General features: G+C 44.0%; 1 protein-coding gene across 4 annotated transcripts in view; it reads right to left on the minus strand.

Annotated features, from left to right (window-relative positions):
* Window positions 1–65: 65 nt before the first annotated feature.
* Window positions 66–11,915, minus strand: part of LOC311100583 (F-box only protein 11-like) — a 41,779-nt gene continuing 29,929 nt past the window's right edge. For 2 of the 4 annotated variants that reach the window (XR_014609832.1, XR_014609833.1), the window contains exons 5-21: window positions 11,531–11,660; window positions 9,212–9,295; window positions 8,831–8,963; window positions 8,411–8,517; window positions 7,988–8,099; window positions 7,524–7,630; window positions 7,279–7,416; window positions 6,275–6,492; window positions 5,894–6,074; window positions 3,768–3,890; window positions 3,560–3,645; window positions 3,288–3,364; window positions 2,791–3,045; window positions 2,208–2,315; window positions 1,965–2,015; window positions 1,500–1,598; window positions 66–1,180 (exon numbers count right to left, since the gene is read on the minus strand). Coding sequence is in view for 2 of the 4 variants with exons in the window: in XM_084141498.1 (XP_083997624.1) it covers window positions 1,051–1,180; window positions 1,500–1,598; window positions 1,907–2,015; window positions 2,208–2,315; window positions 2,791–3,045; window positions 3,288–3,364; window positions 3,560–3,645; window positions 3,768–3,890; window positions 5,894–6,074; window positions 6,275–6,492; window positions 7,279–7,416; window positions 7,524–7,630; window positions 7,988–8,099; window positions 8,411–8,517; window positions 8,831–8,963; window positions 9,212–9,295; window positions 11,531–11,660 (2,197 nt within the window). In the remaining 2 variants the exon portion in view is untranslated. Of the gene's footprint in view, window positions 1,181–1,499; window positions 1,599–1,906; window positions 2,016–2,207; window positions 2,316–2,790; window positions 3,046–3,287; window positions 3,365–3,559; window positions 3,646–3,767; window positions 3,891–5,893; window positions 6,075–6,274; window positions 6,493–7,278; window positions 7,417–7,523; window positions 7,631–7,987; window positions 8,100–8,410; window positions 8,518–8,830; window positions 8,964–9,211; window positions 9,296–11,530; window positions 11,661–11,915 lie in introns of all 4 variants that reach the window. The other 2 variants (XM_084141498.1, XM_084141497.1) reach the window with 1 other exon arrangement.

The following is an 11,915-nucleotide window of genomic DNA, read 5'->3' on the forward strand; positions in this document are numbered from 1 at the left end:
TCAACATTGCTGGAGAAAATGTTGCTTTCTCTTTCACAGAAAGAATGTAGATACGTACACTTACAGCAAGTCTGGGGGGATGGGTAATAACCCAAAAAACAAAATTAATATATTTAATAAAATAAGACATTCAAGTACAGTAACATTTTTGCATGAAAATACAAAACTACATGAGAAAAGCATTTAAAATATTTTTCTTAAAAAAAAAACACTGAAGTGCTAGGACATATTCTTCTGTAACCATACATACACCAGCACAATGGTTTGTTGCTGGAGACAGAAACAGTGTGTGGCGAGACTGCCTCCTCCGCCTGAGGAACTAGTTCCTCGTATGGCTCTGAGCGTTGCAATGCCGTTATGCCACCATCAATGGCTCTGTACAATAACTGCAGTCTGACTTCACTTGCCCACTTCGCAAAGGCAGGCAAGGAGGGGCATTATAATGATGGCTAGTGTCCATCCATCTCTCCACAGCTCCACTATAAAAGCTGCAATGCTTCCCATGAATTCTCCAACCTGAGTCAATATCTGTCTGAAATGGCACCCTATTGCCTTCATAGGGCACTACTTTTGACTAGGTCTATGCCTATGAAGGGAATAAGAATACCCATTTGTCTGCACACATAGTCCCATCCATCACCGACCAAGTCCCATTGCCTCCTCGTCAATACGTTGCTGGGAAGGAAAATAAAAAGGGAGAAGCGGGACAGGCGGGCAGTGCATCCACAGCAGAAATGTCATATATATATATGTAAATGTCTCCTTTCAGCTCGTCTTTGTCCATCGTCTTTTTCCATTTTTTCATATTTCTTTAAAGTCATTTTTACATTGTGTGATATTTATAAGTTTGTATTGTATTGTATTTTTCCTCCTCCCCATGGGTGGACTAGTTAGCTGAACAAACAGGAGTCTCTGTCCAAAATGGCACCCTATTCCCTACATAGTGCACTACTTTTGCCCAGGGCCAGCATAGGGTCCTAGTCAAAAGTAGTGCACTATATAGGGAATAGGCCTGGAAGGGTCCGGAGGGGGGAAGTCCAGGGGTCCAGCTCAGTTGTGTTGCAGCGTATTGGACTCTATAGGAGGGGCTGAGTCGTACAGTGTGTCTGTGTCGTGCGTGGGCTCTCCGGCTAGTGTGCAGGGGTTTGACAACGTCCCGGCTCCACAGTCACAGAAAAATCTACAGCCAAGACAAAATCAATTATTTTTGTTATCTACAGATCCAACTGGATATCTGCTAGTATTTCAGTTGCTACTTGATCAGCTGATAGTTTCGTCTTTCACGTCATGTCATTTCCAGCATAATTATCTTAAAGTCAATTACTGACGATATACTAACAGATTTGAATGCAACATTTCATTTGGCACAGGAGGAAGAGGTTCTGCAACATAAAACCAGATATCATTTGAATACCTGGAAAGTCATTTAGCATGAAGTATTGCTGTAATATACAGTGCGTGTGTGTATGGGTCTCATTAACAAGAGAATAGTAACATACCTATCATGCCTAATGAACTCGACGTCGTGCCCCTGGTGGCACTTCTTGATGCAGTTCACACAGATGGCGTTGCGGTCTGTTGTGTTACAGGTGTGACACCTGACCAGACGGAGGGACAGAACAAAGAAACAGGTGATGAGCCGAAAGAGTTGGAGGTTACATCGATTAAAGTGGACAGGTGGGGCCTGTTGCAGAAAGCTGGATCAATGAGTTAGCCAGCTAACTGTCCAACATTGCTTGAAATAACGTTTTCTTTGAGAAATATAGAACATAGCATTCTCAATTCAACCAGAAAGTCAAGAGTTATATGTGGCTGTTTATCAAAGTTGAAATGGCTAACTTAATAATCCTGCTTTCTGGAAAACCCCACTGGTTTAAGTTAGATATATATGGTAAGAAATTATTACCTGTAAAAATCGTGCATTGGATAGCTGGTGTAACTTGAAATCTTGTACAGGCACTGACCTCTGCTCACAGCTTTTTCAATGGCATCTTGATTGTTCATTATTTTGTTATCTGGGGGAGACAGGAGGACAGGTGTGGTTGGATCAGACCAGGTACAGATAAGAAAAAGTCATGAAGAGGCAATTTAAGATAATTCCATTTTGAAAAATAGAATAACTGATGTAAGTTGATCCTACAATGCTAGATTCCTGGAATAAAACATCCACAAATCACATCATGGTGACACATTGTCCTTCACTTTACCTTTCATTGTAACGTTGACACCAGATGCGAGAAACAATCCTCCAAAGCGGTTATTGAAGATCTGATTGCCTTCCAGGGTTGCCGTGGCATGATTCGTGATCTCAATACCTAGTGGACAGAGACGGGTCAGGATCAGCGTGGAGATTCAGGCCCATTCCCAAATGGACCCGAAGCCCTATGCACTTTTGGAGATCTAAGAGGATTTGATTGGTATAAGCAACATGGTGAAACTTCCACATAGCCTAGCAAGGTGGAGCTATTCCCATATTGCTTACACTGGTCAAATTATCTTTGATCTCCACAAGCGCATAGGGCTCCATTTTGGATTGGGCCTCACTCTGTCTACAATTAACATTTACAAATGACTGTCTACTATTAATCAAAAGGACTCAAAGCAAAATACTGCTCGGTCGTGTTCATTAGGGCACACAATGGGGAAACTTTTTTTGCAACAGAAAATTAGAATTTCTTATCGGACAAATCCAGGTAGTCCCTCCCTCTCGTTTCATTCTGCTTTCCACCATATGGTGCCTAATGAACACGACCTGGATTGAACCCTGCTTTCTAGCATAGCGTTGCCCACCTGCAGCAAAGCCGTCAAATATCCTGTTCTTCCTCAGGATGGGATGGCTGTTGGTGCTGATGAGGACTCCTGCCTGGGCGTTCCTGAAGATATCGTTCTCCTCCAGTAAACCTCGTCCTCCGTTGAATATACAGATCCCTCCGTCTCTCCCGTCGTGGATCTTATTCCTTCGGAGGGTGGGGTTGCTGTCAGTCTTTATCCACACCCCTGCCATAGCGTTGTCAAAGATCTCATTGTCCTCGATGAAGCCCAAACCTGAAACAGAGTCAAGATATCAGCCAAGAGGTCTCCCTTTCATTTATCATGGTTAGAGGGTTCATGAGGGAGCATTTGAGTGACACTGGAATTTGATGGGTCCACTTCACTCAGAACCTGTGAGTCCAGGGTGTCTTCACTGTTCCGCACATGAATTTAAAATGTAGAAAGGTACACAAGATCAAGCTGTGCGAGAGGAGAATGGATGGATAAAGAAAGAATTATAGATGATGGTTTCTCACCTGAGTTGTAAACCAGAATGCCTCCATTTTGACCTCCCCAGATCTTGTTCCGTCTGATTTTGGGATTGCTGCCAGTTCTGTTACAGTGGGAAACATTAACCAGCAATCAATCAATGCATATAATAAAGAATATTTAAAAAATCAATAGTGCTATAACAAGAAAGCATAGCACTGTGATATATTACAACATGCACTACATGATCTACACAGGTTGCCATTAGATCCCATTGTATGGTTGGCCATTCATTTTGAGTTCCAGCTCTCTCACTGACCTGATTTGAACTCCGGAGTACATGTGGTTGTAGATATCATTGTCCTCCAACACTCCATGGCCGTTGTCGTAGAAGTAGACGCCAACCTGTATGACAAGGGAAGTGTTTAGTTTGCAGGTTATTGTCAAATTTCATTAAATTCATATGTGAGAGATGAGTGACCCATAGAGCCATCTGAATAGACAGACTGGTCTCTCCATCTCCGTACCTGTTTCCCACTGTGTATCCTGTTCCTCCTGAGGACAGGTGTGCTTCCTGTGGTCACCCACACTCCTGCCAGCGTGTTGCTGTACACCTCATTCTCCTCGATCACCCCCTGTCCCTTTTCATGCTACAGGGGAGAGACACACAGATTAATTACATTACTAATAACCTTATCCAAAGAGAACTGTCCCGTCTTTCAGAGTCCACTGACTACAAGATGGCTCTGTATCAATTTACATTTTAGTCATTTAGCAGTCTCTTTTCCAGAGCAACTTACAGGAGCAATTAGGGTCAAGTACCTTGCTCAAGGGCACATCGGCAGATTTTTCACCTAGTCAGCTTGGGGATTCGAACCAGCGACCTTTCGGTTACTGACCCATCGCTCTTAACCGCTTGGCTACCTGCCTAGCGGTTAAGAGCATTTTATTTTCAGACACTAATGTGGTGGGCTCATAGTAGTTAAAGATGCTAAAGGTTTGCAAATAAACCACAGCTACAGTGAGGGAAAAAAGTATTTGATCCCCTGCTGATTTTGTACGTTTGCCCACTGACAAATACATGATCAGTCTATCATTTTAATGGTAGGTTTATTTGAACAGTGAGAGACAGAATAACAACAATAAAAATCCAGAAAAACGCATGTCAAAAATGTTATAAATTGATTTGCATTTTAATGAGGGAAATAAGTATTTCACCCCTCTGCAAAACATGACTTAGTACTTGGTGGCAAAACCCTTGTTGGCAATCACAGAGGTCAGACGTTTCTTGTAGTTGGCCACAAGGTTTGCACACATCTCAGGAGGGATTTTGTCCCACTCCTCTTTGCAGATCTTCTCCAAGTCATTAAGGTTTCGAGGCTGACGTTTGGCAACTCCTTCAGCTCCCTCCACAGATTTTCTATGGGATTAAGGTCTGGAGACTGGCTAGGCCACTCCAGGACCTTAATGTGCTTATTGAGCCACTCCTTTGTTGCCTTGGCTGTGTGTTTTGGGTCATTGTCATGCTGGAATACCCATCCACGACCCATTTTCAATGCCCTGGCTGAGGGAACGAGGTTCTCACCCAAGATTTGACGGTACATGGCGCCGTCCATCGTCCCTTTGATGCGGTGAAGTTGTCCTGTCCCCTTAGCAGAAAAACACCCCCAAAGCATAATGTTTCCATCTCCATGTTTGACGGTGGGGATGGTGTTCTTGGGGTCATAGGCAACATTCCTCCTCCTCCAAACACGGCGAGTTGAGTTGATGCCAAAGAGCTCGATTTTGGTCTCATCTGACCACAACACTTTCACCCAGTTCTCCTCTGAATCATTCATCTGTTCATTGGCAAACTTCAGACGGGCCTGTATATGTGCTTTCTTGAACAGGGGGACCTTGCGGGCGCTGCAGGATTTCAGTCCTTCTCGGCGTAGTGTTTTACCAATTGTTTTCTTGGTGACTATGGTCCCAGCTGCCTTGAGATCATTGACAAGATCCTCCTGTGTAATTCTGGGCTGATTCCTCACCGTTCTCATGATCATTGCAACTCCACAAGGTGAGATCTTGCATGGAGCCCCAGGCCGAGGGAGATTGACAGTTCTTTTGTGTTTCTTCCATTTGCGAATAATCGCACCAACTGTTGTCACCTTCTCACCAAGCTGCTTGGCGATGGTCTTGTAGCCCATTCCAGCCTTGTGTAGGTCTACAATCTTGTCCCTGACATCCTTGGAGAGCCCAATGGTCTTGGCCATTGTGGAGAGTTTGGAATCTGATTGATTGATTGCTTCTGTGGACAGGTGTCTCAGCTCAGCTCGTTACCTGTATAAAAGACACCTGGGAGCCAGAAATCTTTCTGATTGAGAGGGGGTCAACTACTTATTTCTCTCATTAAAATGCAAATCAATTTATAACATTTTTGACATGCGTTTTTCAGGATTTTTTGTTGTTATTCTGTCTCTCACTGTTCAAATAAACCTACCATTAAAATTATAGACTGATCATTTCTTTGTCAGTGGGCAAACGTACAAAATCAGCAGGGGATCAAATACTTTTTTCCCTCACTGTATAAGTCTCATAAGTATTTGCTACACATTTGACTACATGTTATTTTTAAAATACACATTTAAAATAGGTTCTAAAAAGCCCTACTTACCACATAGATGCCCCCGTGCTGTCCATCGTGGATCTTGTTGTGTCGTACGATGGGGCAGCTGTTTGTCCTGATCTGGATCCCTGCCAAGGCGTTACCGTAGATATCGTTCCCCTCGATGAGGCCTCGCCCATCACCGAATATGTAAACTCCGCCTTGGTTACCGTTGAAGATGGCATTGCCCCTGTGATTGACCCAACGTGGAAAAATTTCACAATTGAGTATCCATTTACACATCAGAATCAATTCAACTTAATATGGGTTATATAACAGACAAAAAGAGAGTGAGCGAAGTAGAAAAAGGGAAAGAGAGGGGGGGGGAGAGAAAGAGAGGAGAGAGAGAGGAGAAAGAGAGAAAGTGTTTGACTGTAAAACCCCACTGACCTTATTGTAGGATCACTATTGGAGGTAATCCACACTCCAGCAAAGTTGTTTGCATAGATCTTGTTCTCGATGAACTGTCCTCGGCCCTTCTCGTGCACGTAGATCCCTCCCGTCTGCCCATGGTGGATCTCACAGCGCACTACCGTGGGGTTGGCGTACGCCTTCACCTCGAAGCCAGCTATGCGGTTCCTGTGGATGTTGCAGCTCTCAAAGTAGCCCTGCAGGGGGTGACAGTCACAGTCAGTCAAAATAATCAGAATGCCAAGGCTCTTTCTCAATTAATATTTTCTCGATTCGTCGCATCCTCTCTCCTCGCCTCCTTTCCCAAAAGTATTGGAGAAGGTGAGACGGGAGGAACCTTGGACCTTCTCTAATACGTTTCAGAAGAGCAAGGTGTTAAACTGTTCTTTCCTCTTGAGAAAATTGCCTCAATCCTTATGTAACCAAGCTACAGTGTGAGTAGGAATACATTTACATGTTTTTAAAAGGGAAAAGCTGTGGATTAAGGCTTATGTAACTAAAATCAGTGGTGGGTCTCTAAAACCTACACATGGATTAAACTGCAAGCCAACACTTCTCTTTAAGAACAAGAAACGGCTGCAGACTGAGTTTGATAAGTCAGCTGAGTGTCTACAGTAGAGACTAAGGTTCTTCCTCAATTATTCTTTCCTTGTTACCTAGCATCCGCTCCTTCTCAAAACACATTGGAGAAGAAGGTCAGAGGGGAGAGACCTTGGACTTTCTCCTGCAATACTGTTGAGAAGGAGGTGAGACGATGCAAGAGATGAATTGAGATAGTGCCTTAAGTCACTACTGTAGACACTGAGCTGGCCTCAGTGGTAGCCAGACCAGAGACCAGACCAATATGGAGTGTCATCTCGGTGGTAGCCAGACCAGACCAATATGGAGTGTCATCTCGGTGGTAGCCAGACCAGACCAATATGGAGTGTCACCTCAGTGGTAGCCAGACCAGACCAATGGAGACCAGACAAATATCATCTCACCATGCCGTGGTCGAAAGTGAAGACGCCCACATCTCTGCCGTGGTGGATGTGGTTCCGTCTGATGATGGGGTTGCCGTGGTTTTTCACCCAGATTCCAGCCAGTGCGTTGTTGGAGATCTCGTTGTCCTCGTAGATTCCCTGGAAACACAGAGAGTGTCAGTTTCACAGCAGAATCTTGGAACTGGGATGATTTGAGTAATCAAGTGCCATAAGGAAAGAGCAGTGCGTGTGTGTTCGTTACCTACCTGTGCATGGTCGGTGATGTAAAGCCCCACGTTCTCACAGTCGCTGATGTTGCAGTGTCTGATACTGGGACAAGCTCCCTGGCCACTCACACAGACCGCTGAGCCCACTGAAACAAACAGGAGTAGAGCCAGCCAGGTGAACATGCTAGAGCCCGGTGTATCAACTACGTTAGACTTCTCAGACAGATACCCACCCAATGTCTCAATTGAATATGTTGAAGACACTGTGTCAAAATAGCTAGCATAGCTCCAGAATTATTTTGAAGAGTAGAACCCTATGAGCTATGATAATTATTATGCATTTGGGAGTCAAAATGCGATCCAAAATGAAAAGGCCCTATAATAACAAAATCAATTAATTCCCAATAATTAGACTGCACTAGGTGGGTCTGAGTTGCTAAGACTATGCTTAATGAATGGCATGTAGGTCTGTGGAGAGATGGAGACATTGTGTTGTAAGGTACCTGTGCAAGTGCTGCGTATGATGCAGTGGTCAATGATGGGGCTGCAGTTGACTGTAATCTCCAGGCAGTGGTGGGCGTTGTGGTGCTGGGCAGACTTATCATCAGGATTAAACTAAAGGACGACAAACATAAGGGAGTTAGACAAGTTTATTACATGACTAAGATATTACTAAGATATGACTAACGTCAGGCTAAAAGTGGATAAAAGCTTCTGCTAAATGGCATATATTATATTACTAAGATATGAGTCATATTCATAACATATGACTAACAACCACAACTGATATAATGTCAAGACTTCCCTTTGTTTTAGACCAGCTGTATTTACAATGAGATGTGGACCACTAATGTACAGAGTTCAGGCATACACAAACAGTCAGCTAGGCTAGAGTCATATTACATAAGTAATGGATAATATCTGACCTTGATGGTCATGTAGCCAACGTATGCGTCCTCCGAGCCCTCCATGAAGACAAACGTGGAGTCTCTGGTGTTCTCAATGATCACTTTGTCTGCTACTTTACCAGGTGCTGTTGAAAAATGAACGTCGTTAGGGTTAAAAGGGCAAGGTTAAAAAGACAACATCGGGCTAAAAGTGTCCAGCAATGACAATCAATTAACCTAGTTAATAGGTCAAGTGGTATAACTCAGAGTGGGTACTTGGCCTATCCACAGGGGGTACTTGAGGAGACTCATGAGACCATAGGCCTACAGGCAGAGCAAAATTCATTTGGTGGTACCAAAAAAGGTTGGGAACCACTGGTACAGATAGACAACAAACAGACAGTATGGTACAGATAGACAACAAACAGACAGTAAGTCAACTCAAAAATGAATACGTACCAGCTCCGATCATTGTGATGGGTGACTCTATGTAGATCCACTCGTCAGTGTAGACCCCAGAGTGGACGAATATGAGGCCGTCAAAGTGGGCCTCCTGTACACCCCCCAGGGCATCCTCGATGGTGTCATAGTACTGAGGAAGAGGCAGCACAGAGAAGTGTGTTAGAGCCAAGTCATGATGACCAATCACTCGATAACAACCTTAAAACAAACAGAACTCTGGGCCAGTTTCCCAGATTAAGAAGCCTAGTCCTAAACTAAAACGCTAGGCCTATATCAATTGAGATTATTCATTCGGTGTGCATTTTAGTCCAGGTCTAGGCTCAATCTGTGTCAAGGAAACTGGCCCTTAAACTCTCTGAAACAACCAAAAACTCTTACAAGCATGTTCTCTCTTCCTTTGTATCTGGCAGGATTACTGTAGAAGTGTTCCGCGAAGCCCGTCTTCACGTGTGCTCCTTTATACTGAAAACAAAAAAAGATAACGAATCTAGCCATTGTTATTATAGCACAGTAACACTTATGGTGGGATTCCTTCTAGAATCACAGCAATCTCAAGTGATATTAGACTCCACTGGGACTACCTGCGCCATAGAATTAGAATGACTGGGACACTGTTCTAACATGCATACGTCTGAACAAGCTATTGACAGTTTGTTTTAGCAGCAGAGGTAGTATCTACAGTGCATTCAGAAAGTATTCAGATCCCTTGACTTTTTCCACGTTTTGTTATAGCCTTATTCTAAAATTGATGAAATTGTTTTTTTGTCCTCATCAATCTACACACAATACTCCATAATGACAAAGCAAAAACAGGTTTACATAAGTATTCAGACCCTTTGCTTTGAGACTCTAAATTGAGCTCAGGTGCATCCTGTTTCCATTGATCATCCTTGAGATGTTTCTACAACTTGATTGGAGTACTTTTTATTTATTTATCTAAAAACCTGTTTTCACTTTGTCATTATGGGGTATTGTGTGTAGATTGATGAGGGAAAAAAGCAATTTCATCCATATTAGAATAAGGCTGTAACAAAATGTGGAAAAAGTCAAGGGGTCTGAATACTTTCTGAATGCACTGTTTATGGTTGAGTAACAGTAACAGTTAGGACAGTGAGGGTTTACAGAGGTCAGAGAGTAACAGCTAAGAGGATAGTGAGGGTTTACAGAGGTCAGAGAGTAACAGCTAAGAGGATAGTGAGGGTTTAACGAGGTCAGAGAGTAACAGCTAAGAGGATAGTGAGGGTTTACAGAGGTCAGAGAGTAACAGCTAAGAGGATAGTGAGGGTTTACAGAGGTCAGAGAGTAACAGCTAAGAGGATAGTGAGGGTTTACAGAGATCAGAGAGTAACAGCTAAGAGGATAGTGAGGGTTTACAGAGGTCAGAGAGTAACAGCTAAGAGGATAGTGAGGGTTTACAGAGGTCAGAGAGTAACAGCTAAGAGGATAGTGAGGGTTTACAGAGGTCAGAGAGTAACAGCTAAGAGGATAGTGTGGGTTTACAGAGGTCAGAGAGTAACAGCTAAGAGGATAGTGAGGGTTTACAGAGGTCAGAGAGTAACAGCTAAGAGGATAGTGAGGGTTTACAGAGGTCAGAGAGTAACAGCTAAGAGGATAGTGAGGGTTTACAGAGGTCAGAGAGTAACAGCTAAGAGGATAGTGTGGGTTTACAGAGGTCAGAGAGTAACAGCTAAGAGGATAGTGTGGGTTTACAGAGGTCAGAGAGTAACAGCTAAGAGGATAGTGAGGGTTTACAGAGGTCAGAGAGTAACAGCTAAGAGGACAGTGTGGGTTTACAGAGGTCAGAGAGTAACAGCTAAGAGGATAGTGTGGGTTTACAGAGGTCAGAGAGTAACAGCTAAGAGGACAGTGTGGGTTTACAGAGGTCAGAGAGTAACAGCTAAGAGGACAGTGAGGGTTTACATGGGTCAGAGAGTAACAGCTAAGAGGACAGTGAGGGTTTACAGAGGTCAGAGAGTAACAGCTAAGAGGATAGTGAGGGTTTACAGAGGTCAGAGAGTAACAGCTAAGAGGATAGTGAGGGTTTACAGAGGTCAGAGAGTAACAGCTAAGAGGATAGTGAGGGTTTACAGAGGTCAGAGAGTAACAGCTAAGAGGATAGTGAGGGTTTACAGAGGTCAGAGAGTAACAGCTAAGAGGATAGTGAGGGTTTACAGAGGTCAGTGAGTAACAGCTAAGAGGATAGTGTGGGTTTACAGAGGTCAGAGAGTAACAGCTAAGAGGATAGTGTGGGTTTACAGAGGTCAGAGAGTAACAGCTAAGAGGATAGTGTGGGTTTACAGAGGTCAGAGAGTAACAGCTAAGAGGATAGTGTGGGTTTACAGAGGTCAGAGAGTAACAGCTAAGAGGATAGTGAGGGTTTACAGAGGTCAGAGAGTAACAGCTAAGAGGATAGTGTGGGTTTACAGAGGTCAGAGAGTAACAGCTAAGAGGATAGTGTGGGTTTACAGAGGTCAGAGAGTAACAGCTAAGAGGATAGTGTGGGTTTACAGAGGTCAGAGAGTAACAGCTAAGAGGATAGTGAGGGTTTACAGAGGTCTGAGGTGAGAGGTAATAGTGACGACAGTGAGGGTAGAGGTCAGAGGTAACAGTTTGTAAACCATCACTCTCCTGAGATCAGAGGTGAGAGGTAACAGTGACGACAGTAGAGGGTATAGAGGTCATTGGTCATAGTCCTACCAGCTGCTGAAAGCTCTCTTTCCACGGGTTGGGCTGCTCGTACTCCTCTGGGTTAATCTGGAAGAACTTCCCCGCCTCAGGGTGCATCATGGGACGTGTGTACTCAAACACCTCCATGTACAGCCTCTTCCTGTGAAGCAAAGCAAGGCACACAGACACCATCAGACCGGGTTACTTTACGCGATAACACTCGGTGGGGGGGGCAGGAGGGAAAGACATGGTGCGTGTTCCAGACTGTGCAGAATCACTGATCTACGAATCACCTTGCATCCCAAATTGACAACTCACTATGTGATCAAGATTAGATTCTGTGCATCGGCTTGCTCAAACTGCTGATTAGCTGAGTGGTGCGGGAGGGAAAGGGATGCGGGAGGGACTTGAATGG

Source organism: Coregonus lavaretus, assembly GCF_964263955.1.
Source record: "Coregonus lavaretus genome assembly, chromosome: 25".
Taxonomy (NCBI): domain Eukaryota; kingdom Metazoa; phylum Chordata; class Actinopteri; order Salmoniformes; family Salmonidae; genus Coregonus; species Coregonus lavaretus.